This window comes from Lepidochelys kempii, chromosome 18 (assembly GCF_965140285.1).
Source record: "Lepidochelys kempii isolate rLepKem1 chromosome 18, rLepKem1.hap1, whole genome shotgun sequence".
In the NCBI taxonomy this organism is placed as follows: Eukaryota; Metazoa; Chordata; order Testudines; family Cheloniidae; genus Lepidochelys; species Lepidochelys kempii.
This window is the reverse complement of record NC_136397.1, coordinates 6383595-6409449: the sequence shown is the minus strand read 5'-3', so window position 1 is coordinate 6409449 and position 25855 is coordinate 6383595. Positions and strand designations below refer to the sequence as shown.

At 47.6% G+C, this 25855-nt stretch overlaps 2 protein-coding genes across 2 annotated transcripts; one reads left to right on the top strand and one right to left on the bottom strand.

Annotated features, from left to right (window-relative positions):
* Positions 1-11742: 11742 nt before the first annotated feature.
* GUCA2B (guanylate cyclase activator 2B) lies at positions 11743-17795 on the top strand. The gene is made up of 3 exons (XM_073316669.1): positions 11743-11951; positions 14372-14561; positions 16125-17795. Exons 1-3 carry the CDS (start codon positions 11877-11879, stop codon positions 16190-16192), a joined length of 333 nt encoding a protein of 110 aa, XP_073172770.1. The 5' UTR covers positions 11743-11876; the 3' UTR covers positions 16193-17795.
* Positions 17796-21211: 3416 nt separating this feature from the next.
* GUCA2A (guanylate cyclase activator 2A) lies at positions 21212-25551 on the bottom strand. Its single transcript, XM_073316895.1, has 3 exons — positions 25473-25551; positions 21918-22104; positions 21212-21397 (listed from the first exon to the last, which is right to left on the bottom strand). The coding sequence occupies exons 1-3, from the start codon at positions 25542-25544 to the stop codon at positions 21333-21335; spliced, it is 324 nt and encodes a 107-aa protein (XP_073172996.1). The 5' UTR covers positions 25545-25551; the 3' UTR covers positions 21212-21332.
* Between the last annotated feature and the right edge of the window lie 304 nt (positions 25552-25855).

Below are 25855 nucleotides of genomic sequence, written 5' to 3'. Positions count from 1 at the left end.
GTCATAGTGGATGGCTTTGCTGCAATGGGATTCCCTAACTGTGGTGGGGCCATAGACGGAACCCATATCCCTATCTTGGCACTGGAGCACCAAGCCGCCGAGTACATAAACCGCAAGGGGTACTTTTTGATAGTGCTGCAAGCTCTGGTGGATCACAAGGGACGTTTCACCAACATCAACGTGGGATGGCCGGGAAAGGTGCATGACGCTCGCATCTTCAGGAACTCTGGTCTGTTTCAAAAGCTGCAGGAAGGGACTTTATTCCCAGACCAGAAAATAACTGTTGGGGATGTTGAAATGCCTATATGTATCCTTGGGGACCCAGCCTACCCCTTAATGCCATGGCTCATGAAGCCGTACACAGGCAGCCTGGACAGTAGTCAGGAGCTGTTCAACTACCGGCTGAGCAAGTGCAGAATGGTGGTAGAATGTGCATTTGGACGTTTAAAGGTGCGCTGGTGCAGTTTACTGACTCGCTTAGACCTCAGCGAAACCAATATTCCCACTGTTATTACTGCTTGCTGTGTGCTCCACAATATCTGTGAGAGTAAGGGGGAGACATTTATGGCAGGGTGGGAGGTTGAGGCAAATCGCTTGGCTGCTGTTTACGCGCAGCCAGACACCAGGGCGGTTAGAAGAGCACAGGAGGGCGCGGTACGCATCAGAGAAGCTTTGAAAACCAGTTTCATGACTGGCCAGGCTACGGTGTGAAAGTTCCGTTTGTTTCTCCTTGATGAAACCCCCCGCCCCTTGGTTCACTCTACTTCCCTGTAAGCCAACCAGCCGCCCCTCCTCCCTTCAATCACCGCTTGCAGAGGCAATAAAGTCATTGTTGCTTCACATTCATGCATTCTTTATTTATTCATCACACAAATAGGGGGATGACTACCAAGGTAACCCAGGAGGAGTGGTGGAGGAGGGAAGGAAAATGCCACACAGCACTTTAAGCACAGCACTTTAAAAGTTTACAACTTTAAAATTTATTGAATGAAAGCCTTCTTTTTTTTGGGCAATCCTCTGTGGTGGAGTGGCTGGTTGGCCGGAGGCCCCCCCACCGCGTTCTTGGGCGTCTGGGTGTGGAGGCTATGGAACTTGGGGAGGAGGGCAGTTGGTTACAGAGGGGCTGCAGTGGCAGTCTGTGCTCCAGCTGCCTTTGCTGCAGCTCAACCATACACTGGAGCATATTGGTTTGGTCCTCCAGCAGCCTCAGCATTGAATCCTGACTCCTCTCATCACGCTGCTGCCACATTTGAGATTCAGCCCTGTCTTCATAGAATCATAGAATATCAGGGTTGGAAGGGACCCCAGAAGGTCATCTAGTCCAACCCCCTGCTCAAAGCAGGACCAATTCCCAGTTAAATCATCCCAGCCAGGGCTTTGTCAAGCCTGACCTTAAAAACCTCTAAGGAAGGAGATTCTACCAGCTCCCTAGGTAACGCATTCCAGTGTTTCACCACCCTCTTAGTGAAAAAGTTTTTCCTAATATCCAATCTAAACCTCCCCCACTGCAACTTGAGACCATTACTCCTCATTCTGTCATCTGCTACCATTGAGAACAGTCCAGAGCCATCCTCTTTGGAACCCCCTTTCAGGTAGTTGAAAGCAGCTATCAAATCCCCCCTCATTCTTCTCTTCTGCAGGCTAAACAATCCCAGCTCCCTCAGCCTCTCGTCATAACTCATGTGTTCCAGTCCCCTAATCATTTTTGTTGCCCTTCGCTGGACTCTCTCCAATTTATCCACATCCTTCTTGAAGTGTGGGGCCCAAAACTGGACACAGTACTCCAGATGAGGCCTCACCAATGTCGAATAGAGGGGAACGATCACGTCCCTCGATCTGCTCGCTATGCCCCTACTTATACATCCCAAAATGCCATTGGCCTTCTTGGCAACAAGGGCACACTGCTGACTCATATCCAGCTTCTCGTCCACTGTCACCCCTAGGTCCTTTTCCGCAGAACTGCTGCCTAGCCATTCGGTCCCTAGTCTGTAGCTGTGCATTGGGTTCTTCCGTCCTAAGTGCAGGACCCTGCACTTATCCTTATTGAACCTCATCAGATTCCTTTTGGCCCAATCTTCCAATTGGTCTAGGTCCTTCTGTATCCTATCCCTCCCCTCCAGCGTATCTACCACTCCTCCCAGTTTAGTATCATCCGCAAATTTGCTGAGAGTGCAATCCACACCATCCTCCAGATCATTTATGAAGATATTGAACAAAACCGGCCCCAGGACCGACCCTTGGGGCACTCCACTTGATACCGGCTGCCAACTAGACATGGAGCCATTGATCACTACCCGTTGAGCCCGACAATCTAGCCAGCTTTCTACCCACCTTATAGTGCATTCATCCAGCCCATACTTCCTTAACTTGCTGACAAGAATACTATGGGAGACCGTGTCAAAAGCTTTGCTAAAGTCAAGAAACAATACATCCACTGCTTTCCCTTCATCCACAGAACCAGTAATCTCATCATAAAAGGCGATTAGATTAGTCAGGCATGACCTTCCCTTGGTGAATCCATGCTGGCTGTTCCTGATCACTTTCCTCTCATGCAAGTGCTTCAGGATTGATTCTTTGAGGACCTGCTCCATGATTTTTCCAGGGACTGAGGTGAGGCTGACTGGCCTGTAGTTCCCAGGATCTTCCTTCTTCCCTTTTTTAAAGATTGGCACTACATTCGCCTTTTTCCAGTCATCCGGGACTTCCCCGGTTCGCCATGAGTTTTCAAAGATAATGGCCAGTGGCTCTGCAATCACAGCCGCCAATTCCTTCAGCACTCTCGGATGCAACTCGTCCGGCCCCATGGACTTGTGCACGTCCAGCTTTTCTAAATAGTCCCTAACCGCCTCTATCTCCACAGAGGGCTGGCCATCTCTTCCGCATTTTGTGATGCCCAGCGCAGCAGTCTGGGAGCTGACCTTGTTAGTGAAAACAGAGGCAAAAAAAGCATTGAGTACATTAGCTTTTTCCACATCCTCTGTCACTAGGTTGCCTCCCTCATTCAGTAAGGGGCCCACACATTCATTGGCTTTCTTCTTGTTGCCAACATACCTGAAGAAACCCTTCTTGTTACTCTTGACATCTCTGGCTAGCTGCAGCTCCAGGTGCGATTTGGCCCTCCTGATAACATTCCTACATGCCCGAGCAATATTTTTATACTCTTCCCTGGTCATATGTCCAACCTTCCACTTCTTGTAAGCTTCTTTTTTATGTTTAAGATCCGCTAGGATTTCACCATTAAGCCAAACTGGTCGCCTGCCATATTTACTATTCTTTCGACTCATCGGGATGGTTTGTCCCTGTAACCTCAACAGGGATTCCTTGAAATACAGCCAGCTCTCCTGGACTCCTTTCCCCTTCAAGTTAGTCCCCCAGGGGATCCTGGCCATCCGTTCCCTGAGGGAGTCGAAGTCTGCTTTCCTGAAGTCCAGGGTCCGTATCCTGCTGCTTACCTTTCTTCCCTGCGTCAGGATCCTGAACTCAACCAACTCATGGTCACTGCCTCCCAGATTCCCATCCACTTTTGCTTCCCCCACTAATTCTACCCGGTTTGTGAGCAGCAGGTCAAGAAAAGCGCCCCCCCTAGTTGGCTCCTCTAGCACTTGCGCCAGGAAATTGTCCCCTACGCTTTCCAAAAACTTCCTGGATTGTCTGTGCACCACTGTATTGCTCTCCCAGCAGATATCAGGAAAATTAAAGTCACCCATGAGAATCAGGGCATGCGATCTAGTAGCTTCCGTGAGCTGCCGGAAGAAAGCCTCATCCACCTCATCCCCCTGGTCCGGTGGTCTATAGCAGACTCCCACCACTACATCACTCTTGTTGCACACACTTCTAAACTTAATCCAGAGACACTCAGGTTTTTCTGCAGTTTCGTACCGGAGCTCTGAGCAGTCATACTGCTCCCTTACATACAGTGCTACTCCCCCACCTTTTCTGCCCTGCCTGTCCTTCCTGAACAGTTTATAACCATCCATGACAGTACTCCAGTCATGTGAGTTATCCCACCAAGTCTCTGTTATTCCGATCACGTCATAGTTCCTTGACATCACCAGGACCTCCAGTTCTCCCTGCTTGTTTCCAAGGCTTTGTGCATTTGTATATAAGCACTTGAGATAACCTGTTGATCGCCCCTCATTGCCAGTATGAGGCAGGAGCCCTCCCCTCACAGACATTCCTGCCTGTGCTTCCTCCCGGTATCCCGCTTTCCCACTTACCTCAGGGCTTTGGTCTCCTTCCCCCGGTGAACCTAGTTTAAAGCCCTCCTCACTAGGTTAGCCAGCCTGCTGGCAAAGATGCTCTTCCCTCTCTTCGTAAGATGGAGCCCGTCTCTGCCCAGCACTCCTCCTTCATGGAACACCATCCCATGGTCAAAGAAACCAAAGCCTTCTCTCCGACACCACCTGCGTAGCCATTCGTTGACTTCCACGATTCGACGGTCCCTACCTAGGCCTTTTCCTTCCACGGGGAGGATGGACGAGAACACCACTTGCGCCTCCAACTCCTTTATCCTTCTTCCTAGAGCCACATAGTCCGCAGTGATCCGCTCAAGGTCATTCTTGGCAGTATCATTGGTGCCCACGTGGAGAAGCAGGAAGGGGTAGCGATCCGAGGGCTTGATGAGTCTCGGCAGTCTCTCCGTCACATCGCGAATCTTAGCCCCTGGCAAGCAGCAGACTTCTCGGTTTTCCCGGTCAGGGCGGCAGATAGATGACTCAGTCTCCCGGAGGAGAGAGTCCCCGACCACCACCACCCGCCTTCTCCTCTTGGGAGTGGTGGTCGTGGAACCCCCAACCTCAGGACAGCGCATCTCATGCCTTCCAACCAGCGGAGTCTCCTTCTGCTTTCTCGCCCCAGACATATCATCTGGTCCACTCTCCGCAACGATACCTGTGGAGAGAACATGAAAGCGGTTAGTTACCTGTGTCTGCATTGCTGGAACCCGGACATTCCGCTTACCTCTTCTGGAGGTCACATGTTGCCAAGCTTCTTCACTGGCCTCTTGGCTCCTCTGTGCAACCTGCTCTATATCTGTAGAGCTTTGTGCCCCTAGAAGCCTATCCTGAGTTTCGTCCAGGAAATCCTCAGTTTCCCGTATGCAACGCAGGGTCGTTATCTGTTGCTCCAGACCTTCAATCTTCTCTTCCAATATGGAGACCAGCTTGCACTTTGTACAGACAAAGTCGCTTCTGTCCTGTGGAAGAAAGACAAACATGGCACATCCAGTGCAGGTCACAACAGCTGAACACCCCCCTTCCATATCACCTTCCTACTACGAGCTTCCTCAGAGCAGTTTGCAAGATGTAAGCCTCACTGGGCTCACTCCAGACGAACTCCCAGGCAAACTCCTGCTGTGAGCTGCTCTGCTGTCCCTGCTGCTCAGCTGGTTCTCCACCGCTCAGCTGGTTCGCGAAGCTCTGGCTATTTTTAAACAGCCAGGCTTCCCTGTCGCAAACAAACAGACACCCTACTGCCCGCCCCCTGCAGGCTAGCAGTCAATCAGACACTCACTCAGGCTCTCACACTGCCCCCCCCCCAGCAAACACACGCTCGGATACTTCCTCAGCAAGCAAACAAACACAGACTCGGATACAGCCCGCCACTTACTCTCTTCAGCCCGCCACTTACTCTCTTCAGCCCACCACCTCTCCGCCCGGTCATTTTGTGCTTTCCTGCACTCTGACATTATTTGCCTCCACGCATTCGTCTGTGCTCTGTCAGTGTGGGAGGACAGCATGAGCTCGGAGAACATTTCATCGCGAGTGCGTTTTTTTTTCTTTCTAAGCTTCACTAGCCTCTGGGAAGGAGAAGATCCTGTGATCACTGAAACACATGCAGCTGGTGGAGAAAAAAAAAGGGACAGCGGTATTTAAAAAGACACATTTTGTAAAACAGTGGCTACACTCTTTCAGGGTAAACCTTGCTGTTAACATTACATACATAGCACATGTGCTTTCATTACAAGGTCGCATTTTGCCTCTCCCCACCGCATGGCTATCCCCTCAACCTTCCCCCCTCCCTGTGGCTAACAGCGGGGAACATTTCTGTTTAGCCACAGGCAAATAGCCCAGCAGGAATGGGCTCCTCTGAGTGTCCCCTGAAGAAAAGCACTCTATTTCAACCAGGTGACCATGAATTATATCTCACTCTCCTGAGGATAACACAGAGAGATAAAGAATGGATGTTGTTTGAATGCCAGCAAACATACACTGCAATGCTTTGTTCTACAATGATTCCCGAGTACGTGTTACTGGCCTGGAGTGGTAAAGTGTCCTACCATGAAGGACGCTATAAGGCTGCCCTCCCCAGAAACCTTTTGCAAAGGCTTTGGGAGTACATCCACGCGAACCGCGAATGCCAGGGCAAAGTAATCCTTTCACATGCTTGCTTTTAAACCATGTATAGTATTTTAAAAGGTACACTCACCAGAGGTCCCTTCTCCGCCTGCTGGGTCCAGGAGGCAGCCTTGGGTGGGTTCGGGGGGTACTGGCTCCAGGTCCAGGGTGAGAAACAGTTCCTGGCTGTCGGGAAAACCGGTTTCTCCGCTTGCTTGCTGTGAGCTATCTACAACCTCCTCCTCCTCATCATCTTCTTCGTCCCCAAAACCTGCTTCCGTGTTGCCTCCATCTCCATTGAAGGAGTCAAACAACACGGCTGGGGTAGTGGTGGCTGAACCCCCTAAAATGGCATGCAGCTCATCATAGAAGCGGCATGTTTGGGGCTGTGACCCGGAGCGGCTGTTCGCCTCTCTGGTTTTCTGGTAGGCTTACCTCAGCTCCTTCAGTTTCACGCGGCACTGCTTTGGGTCCCTGTTATGGCCTCTGTCCTTCATGCCCTGGGAGATTTTGACAAAGGTTTTGGCATTTCGAAAACTGGAACGGAGTTTTGATAGCACGGATTCCTCTCCCCAAACAGCGATCAGATCCCGTACCTCCCGTTCGGTCCATGCTGGAGCTCTTTTGCGATTCTGGGACTCCATCATGGTCACCTGTGCTGATGAGCTCTGCATGGTCACCTGCAGCTTGCCACGCTGGCCAAACAGGAAATGAGATTCAAAAGTTCGCGGTTCTTTTCCTGTCTACCTGGCCAGTGCATCTGAGTTGAGAGTGCTGTCCAGAGCGGTCACAATGGAGCACTCTGGGATAGCTCCCGGAGGCCAATACCATCGAATTGTGTCCACAGTACCCCAAATTCGAGCCTGCAAGGCCGATTTAAGCGCTAATCCACTTGTCAGGGGTGGAGTAAGGAAATCAATTTTAAGAGCCCTTTAAGTCAAAATAAAGGGCTTCATCGTGTAGACGGGTGCAGGTTTACATTGATTTAACGCTGCTAAATTTGACCTAAAGTCCTAGTATAGACCAGGGCACAGTCAGTTTGATGGGATGTTTCAGAGCAATTAAATCTGCAGGGCGTGCACTGGTGCAGCAAACCATTGCATGGTCAATTCAATGCAGAGAGCCCATCTGACTCACCATCTCCTAGAGCAGCTCTGAATTGGGCTCTAGGGCACACAGCCATCCCAGGCTTCTCAACAGAAAGCTGCAAGGAGAATCCAGATTCCCGGCCCCACCTGCTGTTTCTGGGACCTGCGAGCATCTCTCTCCCAGCTCCTTACAAAGGGAAGTTGGGACAAGAGGCCTGAAAAGTGCCTGATATTCCTTCTCACGTCACAGGCAGCTGCACGTGCACTAGAGAAGTACTAAGCGTTAATTACCATTGATGTTGTTACTGTCTGTCGTTGTTGGTCAGAGCTTGTGACTCTCATGAAGCCCCTGAAGGGAAGGCCTCAAGAAAATGCTCCATCTCTTGCTACATCTCCATGTCATGTAATGCTGACGTCTTGATCTGAGCTTTGGAGATGCGCGTGAGAGGGACAAAGAGAGGAAAGATGGGTGCGGCCTGTAAGTCTGGGTCTTAGCTGCAGAGCAATGTGCAGGGGGAGAGAAGCAAGAGTGGGAACTTCTCCAATGTGGCAGTCAGGGGGTCAGCTGGAGAACAGAAGTACGCCTTGAGCAAATTTGGCGCTGATGTGGGCTAGGAAGCAGAGAAGAGGGGCTGGAAAGCGGAGGTGGTTCTCTAGTGCTGCAGTGCAGCTGATCTAGGGGACACAGCACAAGGGGGAGATGAGAGCCAGGACACACTGGGAATGACTCGAATCAGTCAGTTGACCCAGCCTCTGAGACGATTACTCTTTGTTTCATTTTTGGTCAAGCGGTTGTCTGAATCTTGAGCTGCAATGTCAGATTCCTTCTGAATTGAAATGAATGGGGGTGAGGAAAAAGGTTCCCCTTGTTTGCTTAGCTCGCATTTTGGATCCACACTTCATGTGTCTTCTGCATCTTTAGGCACCTAAATACGTTTGAAACTCTGCCTCCTGAAGTGCCTAAGTCACTTCTGAAAATGAAACATGCTCCTAAATCACTTGGGCACCACTGCAGTGTTACCCTGGGTATTTGTGGGCTACCTGGATACAGACTGGGCCCTTTCCAAGCAATCCTCCCCTTTCCCTTGTGTCTGTGCCCCACCTCGCTCCTCACTTCTCATGGCAGCCTTGTAAAAACCAGCAGCAAAGGGCAGCTGGCATGGTCTGTTCATGGGGCAAGGTGATAGCATTAGCATCCCTTCCTCCTTTTGTAACCCTTCTGCCTGTCCGAGTTGGCAGCAACAAGGGCCGGGTTCAGTATCTATGGGTTCCATTCCAATAACACAGTGCAAAACCGGCTCAAGCCCCCACCCAGTGACCTGGGACAAATATATACCACCCCCGCTGGACGCCTCCAAGAGGCAATACTTCTCCTCTCACAAGCACCTAGTCTGAATGGAACAAAAAGCCTTTTAATAACAGAGAGAAACAATGTGGGATTATGTTGGGGAAACACCACGAACAGGATTCATAACACAACCCATGAGCAAAAAACCCACCCCAAGCAAATTGGGCGATGTCCTTTCCCTTTAGTTCTTGAGTCCAGCAACCCAAAATCACCCAAAGTCCCAAAAGTCCAATGACCCAAAAGTCTCTGTCCCTGGTAAGGGCAGCCCCAGAGTCCAAAATTTTATCTGCAGAGTTTTACTCCCCAGTCTGGGTAAAAATGTGCCTGTGGCGGGGGGGAAAGAGGTAAGGGACACCTTACATGACCTGAAGCTGACTACCCCACAGCGCTCCACTCACCGTCTCATGAATGCCTCTGCTCCGCTCTCGCACAAACGGCTCCACTCCACACCGGTTGCTGTCCCGCAAACTGCTCCACCAAATATTTTCAGGCTCCCCCACTACTTAACACAACACTCAGTGATTTCAGCTCTTAGTAAGTCTAGCGCTTTTGTGATTTCAGCATGTAGTAGGGGAGCCTCAGTGCTGGTGCACCATTAGCCCAAAGTGAATTCAGCTCAGCAGCCTGTAACTAGACTCCTAATGGAATCAAAATTAGCTCTGATATTCCACAGTGGAGAGAGGAGGAAGTGCGATTAGCATGTAAGGCCCATACTACCAAGTATTAACACCTCTTCCCAGCCTCTCTCAAATCACAGAGTTTTGGAAACCATGTCCCTTGCCTAGCGAGTGCTATTAAGTTGATGGCGAGTCCCTCCATCATAACAAAAGGCCAAGTGCAGTTCCACTGTCCTTGACTCCCATAATCAGGGTAATAACAATTTATTCTTCCTGCCCCAATAACAGAGACACTGGGGATCCCACAGCAGCCAAAGTGACCATTTGGGCAGCTATAGCCTCATTCTAGGCGGGGTGGGTGTGCCTATGCAAATGAGATCAGCCCCTGAAGTTCTTTTCCACAACTTGCCACACCTCACCACCAGATGGCAGGGTGGAGCTCATCCTGACTCTGCTTACACTTGCAGCTGGCTAAGGAGAAGGACAGCCAGAAAGAAACACCCGTCTCTGTTCTTTGCCAAGCCCTGTGGCACCTTGCAGAGATGCTGGTGATTCCCAAAGGCAGGTGAGACTGGACTGTGGGTGTGTTCAGCTGCACCCTGAAGTTCAGGGGAGACCTGAGAATGAGGGGCTGTGGAGTCAGTCCAGGGGCTCAGCACATATCCCGACAACTTGTTGGACCCCTTCAGAATATTCCAAAGCAGGGACTGCTGGGGGCAGAGTAGGGGGTCGGGGGGAGTGGGACAGGTAGCCCTGGGAAGGGGAAAGAGGGTCTGGGGGAATGGGGCAGGGAGTATTGAGGGAAGGTTGCTGGTAGGAGAGGACAAATGGGTTATTTTATGGTAAGGGAGATAGTTTCAGGAGCTCAGAGAAGGAAAGAGGCCCCTTGCCCACACTTTATGGACGTAGGCAGTGGTGTGGTGTGGGTTGGGGCTGAGGTGTGGGGTTGATTAGATTTGGGAAGGGCTGAGGCTTGGGGGGTGGGGAATAAGACCTAATTCTGAGCCAGCTTCCCTGCCAATTCCCGCCCTACTTGTCATCTCTCTTTCAGTGTCACAAGGCCACCTCCTGCCTATGACTGGCCCATGATACCAGCCTGCATCGCCCATTTGTTACATCTTCAAATAAACTTCTTTTGCCTTCTCCCAGGCTGCCCCTCATGTGTGGTGGTTGCTCCCCACGAGTACCCACCAAATGAGCTCATTAGCTTCCTTCAGAGCCCTCCACAAAATGCTCCTGTTCCCTGAAACCTACACAAAAGCTCAGCAGTGGCTAGGCTGCTAATGTGCTGGGACCCCTGGCCACCATGCCGACCAGCACTGTCTCCTTGTCCTTCCCCCATCAATCTGGCTGTGTCCACCTGTTGTCTCTTGTCTTACACTCAGATGATTGGCTCCTTGGGGCAGGGTCTTCCCTTTGGGCTGTGCTTGCACAGCGCCCATGGGGGTCTGGGGGCCATAGCAATACTGTGTGATTGATGTGGGCTGGCCATCTTGATGTAGCCATTCAGGGGACTTTACCTTTCATTTCAGGAAGGGCCCATGGTGATTTCACTCCCAACAGGAACCGGGTGCAGGTCCCTGATGGGGATGCTCACTTTGTGGGGATTGTGTGGTTTGTCTGTCTGCAGCTGGAGAGCCTGCTGGCTGGCTACAGGGTGGAAAGAGTCTTGCCAGGACTGTGTCATTGTTAAGGACCATGAGAAATTCTTGCACAATCCCTTTGCATTCCTTGCGTACTGTTTCTTTTGCACGGCTGGGAGCTGCTCTGGGGCTAGGCTGTACCATGCATATGGGAGCACCCTAGTAAGGTGCTTCAAAGAGCAGCAGGGAGAGAAACTCACTGATCCATCCACTGCAGGTACCTCAGGTCCTGAGCACATTCAAATCCCCCAGATCCCTCACTGCATTCCTTACTCATTGGAGTTCCAGGAGCGAGCCAAGTGATCAGCAGTTGCTTCAAGTGGCCAAATGCCTCTTATCTCTTTCCAATCCTCTTTCCTTCTCAGAACACTGCGGACACATGAGCTGGCCGGGAAATTAAGGACACACCACATGGGGGGACATGCTTCAGACAGTACGTTGGGATTAGGCACGTAAGAGCTGGAATTTTGTGGTTCCTTGTGCTATAGCCACTTTCCCAGGCCTGAAGAGACTCATAAACATTGGGACCTGTATGGGTGGGGCTGGCCTTCTCTGTTGATAAGTAGTTAACCATTAGTCTTTTCAGTGTTAATTACCTGGCAATAAATTTGCTCAATCAGTGGTTGGATTAATGAATGACCAAGTCAATGGTGTGTGAAGGCCTTATAAAGCTTCCCTTCCATTTGGGAAGAAACAGGCCTGCCTGCTAGAGGAACTGAGTATTTAGAATCCAAAGGAGAAGAGAGAAAAGGAGCCAGAGAGACACTGGAAAAGGAGAGCGAAGCACTCAAATCAAGAAAAAAGCCGTAGCCTGAGAAGAAAAGGGAGTAGAACCTGCCGGTGCCATGAAAGGCATTGTTTTCCCAGTAACTGTTATGCTTCTGATACTGGTGCCCAGCTCCCAGCCTGTCTATGTCCAGGTGAGATCATGGGCTCTCAGGCCTCTGTTCTTTAATTATTACAGATTCATCAACTGTGATGCAAGGGAGCATGGTTAGAAGAGGAGATTATAAAGTAGACTCCTGGGTTCTAATCCTCACCATGCCACAGCTTCAGCAGGATGCACAGGTTTCATTTCTCCGTGCTTCCATTTATCTGTATAATGGGGTTTTTATTTATAACGGGGTTTGTATTTATTTAGGTTTGTGAGACTTGATTGTTTGCACAAATGCTTTGGAGTCCTCCAATGAGAGATGTTCTGGACTATAAGTGCCAAGTGTATGCCTGATGGTGGCCTGGCATGTGCCTGCTGCCAGGCACCTCCAGACATAGTGATTAGGGACATCTCCTATTTCACAGAAGGGGCTAAGTTATTTCTGGCCCACCTGGCTAATCTGCTTCTAGGCAGAAGTTCCTCCTGCAAATAATCAGCTAATTTATGTGACGGAGCCTGCACAAATATCACATAGGGAATAAAAAATGGACCTAAAGGCTATTAAATCAAAAGGGGTGTGGTAAATAAGGCCAGATTATCAAAAGTGCTCAGCACGCACTCTTGGGGCCTTTGGGAACAACGGGAAGCTGTTGGGTGCTGTGTTATTTTGCAAATGTGACCCAAAGGGGGCGGGTGAGTGTGTGCGAGAGAGACAGAGAACAAGAGAGAGAGAATTCTGTCTGTGCTCAGACCCCAGCAGGAGCCCATGATCACTGAATTCCATTGCCATTTCACTAACTTCATTGGAATGCCAAGGTGTATAATATCATCAGCTGTTCATCAAGCCTCTGCGTGTAGGGCAGGTCTGCCAGGAACTGTTATACAGTAGCTCCGCTTTGCTTTACTCTTCTTTTCCCCTTCTGGGGCAGGGTGCTGCTGATTGTGAGGTCACCTCTTCCTTTTCTCCCAAGCTGATCCTGAGCTCAAGGACTGTGGGTGGGAACAGATGGTTTTCTGTGAAAGGAAAAAAATCTCCAACTTCCTGTCTGCCTTGTGGCTGCAGCAATGGCTATTTTTATACACCATGAAGCCACATTTAATTGAAAACCTGTTTTTGCCTTTTCTCATATCTTTAATGTGCTGTTTGCCCCTGGTTCTCTTTTCTTATTCTACTGCCAGTAACAAACCAAATGTCTTGCCAAGAGTGGCCACGTGCACACACTCACGCAGGAGTGTAAGAAGCTCAGCTCTAAACATCCAGCTCCTTGCACTTTGAGCCCAGCTCCGTGGGCAGGGCTATTACCTGTGACTGTACAGAATGTTAAGTTCATTTGTATTTTTTAAACCCTGTGTTGATATTCACTGATCTTGGCTTCACCCTGTCACTCATGAGACCTGAATGCTTGTGCAATTCAATTGTGAAAAGGATTCTAGCCCTTTCGCTTGGGCCAGATCAGCTTCCCCAGGTTCAAACTGATTTCTCAAGGCAAAAACCCCACTGACACTGTTGATTTGTGAAATCCCTCTGCCTGCTTTCATTCCATATGTCCTGGAAGCCACATGACCAACAAAGCATCTTCGGCAAGATGGTGACTGACATCCATGTGACTTTGCAATGTGCTTTCAAGGGCTGTGTAGGGTAAACAAAGTACCTGACATATGGCACAGATCTTGATGGCACATTGCAGAGATGCATAAAAGATGCTTTGTGAGGCATGTGGTGTCTGAGTGTAAACAGAAATAATTTTCAAATAAATGTTTCAACTTCCATTCTAAAATCTGGCCGCTCTGCAGCCCAGGAACAGACATTCTGTCTGGTGGGAAAGGAAGGGGGCGATGAGTCAAGCTCTGCTCCTCCAAGCCCTGCTACTCCACCTAGTCTATTCCCTCCTACCTACCCATCCCTCTCCCACTGGACTGCAAATGCGTAGTGTTGCCTATCTGTTAAGCATCGTCTGATGCTGGTACCAAGCTGAGTAGAAACAGTAGTCACCACCACAGGGCTGGGCCAGCTTTTACATAAAAATACAGGACTCTTTTTGGACCACAGCAAAGGACAGGGTTCCTCATCATGGAGTGGGTACATTCTTCATTCTCTGTCCACACTCCAGAGCAGATGAGACTTTTAGCTGAAGGGTCTGGCAGGTATAAGTGCAATATTGCATGCAGCTGCTGCTGTTCAGTACGATGGGTAGAAAGCCTCTGGCTAGCTGATTGGCCAGCTTGGTCACATGGTGAGGTGATCTCAAAGGTCTCTGTACTGAAGAACTGCCAATTGGGCCACAGTGAGTGCTAATCTAACAGGCCCCCTCCTGCGGTTCCAAAATAACTCAACAGTGAGCACCATCCTTTCCCACTGGAATGTAACGTTGTGCACGTGGTTGGCATCACTGGCTTCTGGTGACACGAGAGGGATCTGTGTAATGACTCTTTGCTTGACATATTGCTTTGGCTCTCTCTAAATAGGAGGGGGAATTCTCGTTCCCGCTAGAGGCTGTGAAGAAGCTGAAGGAACTCTTGGCTGTGAACACCACAGCCAGTCCCCGTATGATGGCTAGGACAAATTTCATTTCTGTGTGTGCAAACCCGGAGCTGCCTGAAGAATTTCAGCCCGTATGTCAAAGGGAAGATGCACCTGCCATTTTTAACAGGCTGAGTACGTAATGCCTACTCTCAAGCTTCCCGTGGTGCCCCTGTAGCTCAATCGCAAACGTTCGAGAGCGGCAGCCAGAAGAAACAGAACTGCACTGTTCCCCCTAGGCTCTCGGCCTGCTACTAGAGCAGCTGATAATAGGGTACCCATGAGCTTTCTGCAGCAGGCAGTCCCTGTCGAGACTGCAGCAGTGTTGAGGCTGACACTAGCTAGCACAGAGATTTCTGTAGTGACACCTGCTGATGCAGGAGTTACCTGAGTCAAGCTGAAGCGACCAGGGGATAGCTCCCCCAGGGGAATTGTTCTTGCTACAACTTAGCTGAGTTTAAAGCCAGAAGGGACCATTGTGGTGATTTAGTCCAGTGGTGCCGAACCTTCTTACACTGGAGGGCCACGTAACCCTAAGCACACCCTTGTGTGTGCCATGCAGATTCTATAGATTTTTAATAAGCTTTACAGTCACCTGTACTGATTTCTATTTTACGTTCATCTTGTTGTGTATGTATTTAGATACAATACTGTACAATTAGAACCAACCTGTTTACACATTTGTGTAAACTAAAACGTTGTAAACATGACGACAAAACGCCAATGAATCGGCCATTAGTGTATTGTGTTGATACAGACTGCAGGCCTTATGAAATCCTCTGGTGGGCCGTATACAGCCTGTAGGTTGGGCACCCCTGATCTAGTCAGACCTCCTGCATAGCCCAGGCCAGAAAATTCTCCCAGTGATTCCTGCATGAAACCCTATAATGTTTGTCATTGAATTTTATTTGCTCTCTGAGCACTGCAGAAAAAAAATTCTAACACTACAACTCACTAGATCAAGACTGCTATAAGTGGCCCTTCCCAGATAAGCACCATCCGGACTAGACTCTCTCAGTCCAAAGGAAAGATGTATATCCTGAATGTCACCAAATCCAGACTCCAACATGTGAGAACAATCTAGCTGTTAGCTCAAGCGCCAGGTACTAAAGGGCTCTTTCATCTAGCAGAGAAAGAATGAGAACTGAGGGCTGGAAGCTAAAATCAGACATGTTCAAATCAGAAATAAGGCAAAATGTTTAACAGCAGGGGTGATTAACCACGGGAACTATGTACCAAGGGAGGTGATTGATTCTCCATCTCTTGATGGCTTCAGGTTGAGTCTGGATGTTTTTCTGGAGATGTTTTAGTGAAACACAAATTAATCGGCTCAATACACGGATAAATGGGTGAAATTCAACGGCCTGGGATATCCAGGAAGTCAGGCTACATGATCTAATAGTCCCTTCTGGCTTTAAACTTGATAAATCTCGGTTCTGTACAGCACAGGTTTGGGCTACCGAGTGTTCCTGGTTCAGTCCCTGAATAACTATTTCCCCAGTGTATTGGTAAAAGATTTCTCTCTTCAGCTCAGACTTTACAAGGTGCAGTTTCCCTTGTTATTTCGTTTGGGTGACTATTAAAGCTCCCAAAGCAGCAGTGAGAAGGAGTCTCTATGTTCCCTGATGTGCTTGCTCAATTCCCCTCCAGAAATGCCCTGACAGTATCACTGAAATATTCTCTTTTCTTTTTGAACAGACATGGCTGTCCAAGACATGGATATATGCGAAATCTGCGCCAATGCAGCCTGCGCTGGTTGTCGCTGAGGAAGGATGAAACCACGTATAGGGGGCCAGCCAAGCCCTGCAATCTCTGCATTTATCCTGCAGCATCATTTGCACTGGCAAAGCTATTCTCTTTTAGGCCAGGTCTCCACTACCACCCACTTTGGTATGACTTATGTGGCTCAGGGGTGTGAATAAGCCACCCCCTGAGCAACGTGAGTTACACCGACCTAAGCGGTGGGAGAGCTTCTCCCGCCGACACAGTGACTTCCTCTTGCAGAGGTGGATTTATTATGCTGATGAGAGAGCTGTTCACCAGATGCGGTGCAGCTGTGCCAATGTAGTGCGTCTAGCGTAGACTAGCCCTGAGAAACACGAAGAAGATCCCCTCCCAACACCCACGCCAGGGTCACGGCTTCACTTTCCTCAAAGCTTTGTTAGGATGGGTGAGAGGCTTGGGGAATCATATCATCTCCTGTAAAAACCTTGTGAGGTCCAACGCTGCGTGTGATTGTCTTCACCTGCACTCATGGGGTTAAAGACAGGATTGGTTCAGTGTCCATTTAGTTGTCTTAACGTTGCTGATCAGCCTGAACCAAACACCTGCCCTGCCGCCCTCTGCAACCCCCCCACCCAATATTCCCCCCCTCAAGAATTTTTCCCAGGAGGACCCTGTGACCTGACCCCAGCAATAATAAATTCCTTAGCATAGGTGCTGAGCTGCAGAACACTGACGATCTACCACCGGCAAGGGGGCTTTCTCCTCCTGCCCAGGGCAGCATCAGCAGTTTCTTTCTCTGTTTGGCAGTGCTTGGCCCCAGAGCTTAGAAGCAAGCCACTCTCATTGTTCCTGGGTTTGGTCTATGGGAATCCAGGGTTCCAGGACATTTCCCTTTCTTTGTGGTATCTGTTTTTCTAAGATGCAAGAGGCTACTCAAGGGAGACCTTTCTATAGCCTGGTGGGGTTCTGGCAAGTTGATGGTTAGTTGCTAGGCTCCTCACACCACTCCTATCTTTTCTTTACTGCTTAAGTTATGTACGTGTAGTAAAGGATTTGTGCATGAGATTGTGCTGGCTGTGTGCATATGTCTTCCTGGGTGTTACATGTATGTGCACCCCTATGATGTGGATGTGTTTATAATAAAGCTATATAATTTCATCTAGGGATAGGTGTATTTTTTTTTTTTTTTTGGACTAGATGACCTTCTTCTGGGGTCCCTTCCAACCCTGATATTCTATGATTTTCTGCCATTTGAGATCTGTGAGCCTTAGTTTTTTTCGTTTGCGTTTGCTGCTCTTCTGCTGCACCTTCACTGACTTCTTAGTAATAAGACTGTAGTGATAACTTGTGCATTTACCTCTCAATACTGCAACAAGCAGGTACACTTTAATATTTCACACAATCCAGGTCTTGTGGTGTAATTGCAGTTGAAATATACATGAGGAAAACACAATTTTTCTACATTTACAGAGTACAATACACATCCTTGTCAGGTGTCACCCAGTTTGGTTTTTATCACCGTAATTTTTAATCTCAATAGTTTTGAGATAACAGCTCCTGTACATTGTTATGCTGTTCTTCTGTATATATTAATAGGTGCATTTTTTAATTGTAAAACAAATCGCTGTATTTTGTTCAGGTTTGCGTGGCTAAAAATAAAGTCTTGTTCACTTACCATATTCTGTATATCAGCAAGTTATTTCCCACTTACAGAAAAAGATGTAAAGAAGCATTATAGTTAAAAATAAGTAAATAAATAAACAATAGTCTGGACATTCTTACTTGTCAGTGGATATTTTTTCTGGTTAAGTGGTACTTTGGTCACAAATTCATACTAGAAAATTGACACTCATTCATGCACACAAAAACTAATGTTTCTTTTGTAATTAACATTATCATTAACAGCTGGCTTTTTGTGGCAGGTCTAAGTATCAAAGTCTGGCTATAGTGTACCCACCCTGCAAAGCACAGATACTCTAGTTTAGTGTCTATCTCACAATGTTTGGAATTAGGCAAATCAAGGTACCCTCATTTGTTTGCATGGAAAATAAAACCCAACTTTCCTTTGATATTTATGTCTTGCTGACTTGCACACATTATTATTTGCTGAGTCTCAGTTGAAGGTTGATCCAAGCACTTCCTGTATTCACAGGTATCCACGTTAGGTTTCAGTTTCCTCCTTTACTAAATCTTTCATGACTCTGGCTTTGCCTCCAGATGTGTGCGTCCAAATATGAATTTCTTTCTGTGACATCTCTATGCTACTGGTCATTCACACCTATCCTGGTTAGCAATGGGTAACATGTGGGTGGTCTGGAACCATGCGTAGTTGTAATTTGGATAAATAGGAAATTTAGAAGCTTATTTTGGTCTGGAATTTAGAAGGGAAATCTGTCAAATCTTTGCTTTCCTATCAGATTTCCAATACTTGCTGGCTTTGATCAGGTTAGAATAACACAAGGTCAGCCTGAAACCAGGGTATGTTGAGGTTCTGGGGGAGAAAAGGTAACTAAGCTTTAGGTTTGAGAAGGTTTGCAGCTGAATGAATTCAAGATGATTGCTTGAAATGTTGTAAATAATGATGTAAACGGTAGTAGCCCCTTGTTCTGCAAGACCGGCTGGGAGCCTCAAAGCCCCCCTGCTTTTTTTAGGGGGGAGGGATAGCTCAGTAGTTTTGAGCATTGGTCTGCTAAACCCAGGGTTGTGAGTTCAATCCTTGAGGGGGCCATTTATGGATCTGGGGCCAAAAAAAAAGTGGGGATTGGTCCTGCTTTGAGCAGGGGGTTGGACTAGATGACCTCCTGAGGTCCCTTCCAACCCTGATATTCTATGAATGCATGTGGAAAAGACATCTCTGGTTTCCTGAATAAACACAAAGTGATATTTTTTGTCATTCCTATCTGAGTCAGGGGTTGAATGTTGGTTTGGAGAGAGGTCCAAGACAGAGATGTAAAATAGAATTTAGGCCACAGGTTGGATTGTTTTGTTGGAAGACAAAAGAGCCTGTGGATGGCTGGAGGCCAGAAGGGCAGACTGCAATGTTACAATAGTTTTAAAGGGAGAGGACGTGGTGTTGTTTATTTGTGGAAAGTGTGTGTGGGAAGGCTTCTGACTATGTTTATAAGCTGCTATGCATGAAATTCAAGTTTGCATGAGCGTGCTTTACACAATCATTTATTGCTCTCTCTGCTCCATGTTCTCAAATTCTGAGAGTAAATAGTGAGGGTGAATCTTCACTAGAAAGAAAGGTGAAAGAACTCCCCTTGGGGACCACTCAGAGGGGATGGTGGAACTGGCCAGTCAGCTGAAGAAAGACAACTCACATTATTGGCATAGTTCCCACACAATGCAAAGAGGCAGAGAAAAGAAATACAGCATGTTACTTATGCTGGCCATAGGCCATGTTTCTCCACAAGTGGACAGTCCTGACCCTCAGCCCCTTGTCAATTCATTTAATTGTATTTTTTTGGTGCTGGTGAAGTTGCTGTACAAAGAGACCTAGATAGAAGGCTGAAATCATCTCTCCATGAGACATGCCTAGCCTGGGCAGTGTCAGTCGACACTTGTCCCACACACTGCTCTGCTAATTTTCCACAAAGCCTGAGCTGGGGGGACCACTTCTGCAGGGAGAGAGCCGTTCCCTCTCCAGGCTTCATCAGTCTTCATGCTCTCTACTGACGCAGCCCCCTAGGGGGCTAGAGATGATGTAGGCACCTGCCCATTGGGGTAGTTAATTGAAAAATGTGTAATGCTTTTCCTATCCATTCTGCCTAACTCCTGATGTGTGGGTCTGTCTGCAGCATGGAGGAGCAGTTGCTGCCATGGTGCTGTTCTATTTTGTTCTGACTGGCTGGTCCTGACGCAGGAGTTGAGCTGGCTTGAAATTTTTCAGATGAATATTTTATTCACCGAAAAATGCAGTCCACCAAACCTATTTGTGAATTTGGGTCAAATTCAGGCGACAGTTTCAGCTGGGGGTGGGGGGTGGAATTCCCCAAAGTCAAAATGTTTCTTCTCAACAGGTTTTAAAGGAAACATTCTTTTTATTCTGAAACAATGTTTTATTTCCAAGTGGAGTTAGATTTGTGTTTAAAAAGGAAAGATAAAAATCACTTGCAAACTAAATGAAAACATAGAAAAAAATTGTTTTGGGTTGAACAAAATATTTAGTTTGATGGGCAACAACATTTTCTTTTTTGGTTTTTTCCTTTCAGTGAGAAAAAACAAAACAAACATGAAAAATATGTTTCAGGTCAACCCCTACCAGATTGTTTGGTTCAGCCACTAAACCAAAACCTCAGTTATTTGCTCACCTGTGCTCCGAAGGAAACATTGACGTGGGAAATTATTTGTGATCAAGTATGGGCAGCTAGCCTGCAGGATCAGGCCCTGACCCTGAGAATCTTGCAGAATCAGGTTCCAATGAGATTTCTGGACTGGGGCGTTCGTGAGGACAGCTTTTATTGACACGCTTAATTTTGGCCCTTATGGTTCTATTCCCGGTCTTGGCCTAAAATTGGAATTAAAAAATCCTCATCCAAAGATTTTTCAGTGCTCAATGAAGGTTTAATTTCTAGCTAAAATCTCAAAATAGATGAAGGTTTGAAGTGTATGTTTGAAGAAAATTAGTGCTTTGCCTGTTCCCTAATAAATAAATGATGGGTTTATGGAGTGGGGAGCAGGCCTGGTGGACAGATAAGAATGAACACCATGTTGCTGGCTCTTGTGTGGTTTAGAGATTGCCAACTCTTCTGAATTTATTGTGCATTTTGTGATATTTGGTGTATTGTAAAGCACCAGCTCCTGGAGTCAAGTGATTATGTGAGAGTCTATCATTTAAAACACAAACTTAAGTTTCCGTCCCTCATAGTAGAGGAGAAAATGTCTAAAACATGGCCGGAGTGTTCCCTATAGGCTCAGAAACTAGAAGACAAATAAAAAACCCCTCCAGATTTATCATTTTTTATTTGTGAGGTGGGGTCTGGCTGATGATTTTCAATGTTCAGTGCTGGCAATACTGAAGCTGCCATGAGGGAGAGGTGTTGAGAAGATGGAAGGAGTCATAGTGTCACTGTCTTGTCTTCTCGGGTCAGCAGAAAGCGGAGGTTGAAGGGCAATGGAGGGCGCTGGAGCAGTGCTGCTGTAATACCTCCCAGGGCTGGAGGCTGAGGAAGACTCTCTTCAACAGCCGGCACATGCAGCAAAAGCACAAATCTCACAAAGCTCGGGGGAACTTGCAATGGGTTCTAAAATCAAAGACAACAGATAAGATTAGGGCTGGCTTCTCCCTTTCCTCTAATGCCAGGGGCACTCCAACTGCTGACAGTGCCACAGACCCTTCCAAGCCATGGTGCCTGGTCAGTACATACCTGTCACACTTCACAGCCAAACAGAGAGCCCCTTTGCTCTGAGGGGTGGGACACAGGCCTCCTGGAGGGTGACAGAGTCTCTGAGGGAATGTACATGAACCACAAGGGGAAGGAAGTGAAAGAGCTGCATGCAGCTGATCAACACTGAATTTCTCCTGGGAGAAAATCCTCCCCAAGACAGAGAGAGAAATGGGAAATCAAACCCCACACTGTAGTGGGAATCCGATGGCCTCACAATGTTCAGCCTGGAGACTCACAGGGTACTAGAGCGTTGGGGCATGTGGGGAGTAGAGTGTGCTGAGAGTGGAAAGGCAAAGCAGCATTGTGGGATGCTTAGGGCAGGATTTTTCCCTACTGAACATGGCTGGCTTCTAGGGTACCAACAGTAAACACCTACGTAAATCCTGAAATATCTGGTCAGCGTCTGTTGTGTCACAGAGACTCAGGAACTCCATGGGAAGGTCAGGGCTGGCACACAGAAAGGTGGATCTGGCACTAAGCAGCTGTGGATTCCTGGTCACAGAACTGTCCATGAGGTCTTTCAGCTTCTTCACAGACTCCAGGGAGAATGAGAACTTTCCCACCTGCCAAAGAGAGACACACACTGAAACTCACTCTGTCCCTCTTCAGTCTACAGCAGTTTGAGAGTCCTAGAGCCTTGTATATGGATTAAGTCTTTCTTCTAAGAAGGCTACCTTAGTAGAAGCCCACACATTAGCCCAGACATCCCAGCATAAGTCTCCATACAGCCATCTTTACCCCCTTTGAGCAGAACCTTAATACACAAATAGACCCTTTATTTTCAGTGGGATACTCATGAAGTGTGACATTACTCAGCAGGAGCAATGGTGGCAGAATCTAGTCCCTGATGGGGCCAAATTACTCTTTGTTACACTGGTGTAAATCAAAAGTAACTCCACAATTTGGTCCATTCCCTGGATTTTATACCCCACGCTACAGAAATCCTTGACTGTTCAAGGGCAGTTGGATAAAGACTGGTGCATGCAGGAGAACTCAACTTTATATGTGTCTTTGAACCATCTGGCACTGGACACTGCTAAATTCAGGCTACTAGATTAGATGGAGCCTTGCGTTGTTCTGTTATGGAAATTCCTTTGTGCACAGAAGGAGGAGGCATCCATGACAACACAGGGTATTTGCTCAGATGATGTGGGACAGAAAACATGGTGATATTCTCCCATTGAATGCATTAGTCAACTTCCCAAAGTTCCTCCACTGCTGCACACACCTTTCCAGCCTTCTCCTCCACTTACCTTGGCCACTGTCCCAGGATCCCCCACCTGTCTCACCCACATCCCCAGCACTTTCAGCTTCCAGAGAAGCTCGGGCTCTTTACTCGGCTATCTCAGCTTGGCTGAATGAAGCACAAGGGAGGTCCAGTGATTGCAGAGTGAGTCAGCAAAGCAGCTGGCATTGTCATCTCCTGGCCTTCAGACTCCTTTTTCTAATGAACTGACCTATGTTCTCCCCTGATGTAGCATGGCAGTCTGACCTTTACAGGTTATAACCGTTGTGTTAGGAGAAGCCAGGTTCAGGATTGCCACCTGCTGCCGTTTATTTACAATAGTTTCCCTTCACTTCCTGACTGCTGTTTACAAAGCATTAAAAACGGTGCAGAGTTATGTCAACTTATTACTGATACTGCTCTACTCTTATTGTGGAGCTCTATAAAAGGGCTGTTGATACACTGGAGAGGGTTCAGAGAAGGGCCATGAGAATGATTAAAGGGTTGGAAAACCTGGCTTTTGTAATAGACTCAAGGGGCTCAATTTGTCTAGTTTTAACATAGAGAAGGTTAAGGGGCAACTTGACCCTAGTTTATCCATATCTATATGGGGAACAAATATTTAAGATTGGGCTCTTCAATCTGTCCGAGAAAGGTCTGACACAATCCAATGGCTGGAAGTTGAAGCTAGACAAATTCAGACTGGAAATAAGACATACCTTTTTAACAGTTAGGGTAATTAGCCATTGGAACAATTTACCAAGGGTCGTTGTGGATTCTCCATCACTGACCATTTTAATGTCGAGATTGGATGTTTTTTTTAAAGATCTGCTCTACTTCGGACAGGAATTATTTCAGGTCAGTTCTGTGTCCTATGTTCTACAGGAGGTCAGACTAGATGATCACAATAGTCCCTTCTGGTCTTGAAATCGTGGCATGCTTTAATTCAACCCTAGAGATGGTTGCATTTCAGTGTAAAGTGAGGTGATGCCTATGTCTCTGTGGTGACATTTATCCTGACCAGAGGGAAAGCAAGCTTTCAAACTAAGGGATGACAGTGGTGGATAGGGCATATGCTGCCCTGTGCAGATGGCTGAATGTCACCCATAGTGTTTGTGTGGCTTTGTGATCATTTGGATAGAAAGGTGCGATATACCAGTGTAAGATTAGTTATACTCGGGACAGTAAACATTTATATAATCCCAGCCTCTAGAAGGTGCCTGAGGAGATAAGGGAGAGGAGAGGAGAGTCCTATGGAGTATCCCTCGTTGGACCTGCTTCTCTTTGCCAAACAGCCCCCAGCGGAAGGAGTAGGATCAGGGAGGTGGATGAGAGCCACCCTCTGCACTTCTACTGTCCATCTGAGGAGGGTGAGATAGGATGCTGACAGGTATCTGAGCAGAGGAGTCACACCATGGCCACACAAGCCTGAGCAGGCCTTACAGATCACTTGTGTGAGCAAGTGCTGACATACCTTGATGTAACCAGGCCTACCGAACCATGGCGGTTCCACGATGCACCACAATGTGCCACAGGAAGACATCATGATGCATCAAGGGAAATGTAGTCTGTCCATGGCCTATAGGGTAGAATGGGAGCATGAGGCACCCAAACGACAACTCCCATGAGGCACTGCGGCAGCTCAGGAGGACACATACATTAATATTGACCTGAATAAAATACTTGTTTAGATTTTCCTAATGGAAAATTCAGCCAAAATCCCTCTTTTCCTGAAGGAAAGTGTTGATTTTGAGGAAACCTTATGCTTTATTAGATATTTTTGACTAGGCTTTGTGATACTGGTCATTAAGTTAGTGTGTTGTATATGGTTTTTTTTTCTAATCCCAAATTCTTTATCCTCCCCACCTCTTTCCTAAATACATCTGCCCCTTGTCTGACACGTAGGCTGCCTGCTGAGTTTTATCTCACTGCACCTTTCTACGTTCTCAGTTATTTCCGAAAAAAATCAGGCACTAGTTTAAAATCAAACCCAGGGACCTGTTAAACCCAAATTTATGTACTGAAATACCTGGGGCATCATGGTTACTGCAGTTATAGGGGACAGAGGGGGACAAGCCAATAGCCACCTGCCTAGCAGAGGAAGAAACTGATTATGATCATGGTTATAAGTGTTATTTGTATTATTGATTGCAGCACCAAGAGGGTCCATCAAGATCAAAGCTCCATTTTGCTGAACAAACAGAGTAAGAGAAAGACCCTGCCTCAAAGACCTTACAACCTAAATGCAAAGGACTGGCGCAGAATGTGGAGAAGGGCTTTAACACATGAGCAGGGTGACAGGGAGTGGGGAAGGGATATAAACACAGGCAAAGCGAACGAGGTGGTGGCTTGCCAATGTCACGTCTTTTGTTTGTTTATTTTTTGGTTCGTTGATTTGGGTTTTTTAAAATAAACACTGGGCGGGGTTTTGTTCCTGAATTGGCACGCGCTACACAACTGGGCCCGCTCACACTGGAATTTATTCCTTACACAATCTGGTCAAAGTTAGCGCATCAGTAGCAACCTCCTGCATGACCAGCCATATTGCACGCTCATCGCTTCCTGCCCTTTTGGGGTATTATTAAAGATTAAACTAATGATAGACTGTCAGAAGCGCGGGTATTTTCCAGTTTGTTGCCACAGGCTAATCCTGCTTGGCCCTATGTGATGCACCTGGGGCTGCAGGAGGAATTAAAAAACTCTTACCTGGACTGTGACACAGTCAGAGAAAGCTGCCAGGGTGCACAGACACAGAACTGCACTTAGGAGAGTGTTCATGGTGACCAGAAGTCTCGGGAAGTGCCTCTGAGCTCTCACCTCGCCTAGAAGTTCTTTGGACCTGGTTTCCTTTAACCTGAAGACAACAAGGTGTGATTTTTAAAGGGTTCCCCTGTGGTTACTGTGTAACTAAGACACCACTGTCACTGGCTAGGGTCAATTATAATCTCCTTGGCAAAGAGCCAGCTGAAGTGCCTGCATGAAAATGAGGCCAAATAAAAGATAACAATACGCCTTGATCATCCTGTTTGAAGTTTTATGTCTGTTGCTTGGTGTTTATGCTTGAATGCATCACTGTAAGCCTCTGTAGC

Coding starts and splice junctions, on each gene's coding strand:
- GUCA2B (XM_073316669.1), top strand. CDS start 11,877: ATGAAAGGCATTGTTTTCCCAGTAACTGTTATGCTTCTGATACTGGTG. Junction 11,952..14,371: donor CCCAGCCTGTCTATGTCCAG/GTGAGATCATGG, acceptor CTCTCTAAATAG/GAGGGGGAATTCTCGTTCCC. Junction 14,562..16,124: donor TGCCATTTTTAACAGGCTGA/GTACGTAATGCC, acceptor CTTTTTGAACAG/ACATGGCTGTCCAAGACATG.
- GUCA2A (XM_073316895.1), bottom strand. CDS start 25,544: ATGAACACTCTCCTAAGTGCAGTTCTGTGTCTGTGCACCCTGGCAGCT. Junction 22,105..25,472: donor CTGACTGTGTCACAGTCCAG/GTAAGAGTTTTT, acceptor TCTCTTTGGCAG/GTGGGAAAGTTCTCATTCTC. Junction 21,398..21,917: donor CCAGATATTTCAGGATTTAC/GTAGGTGTTTAC, acceptor CTTTGATTTTAG/AACCCATTGCAAGTTCCCCC.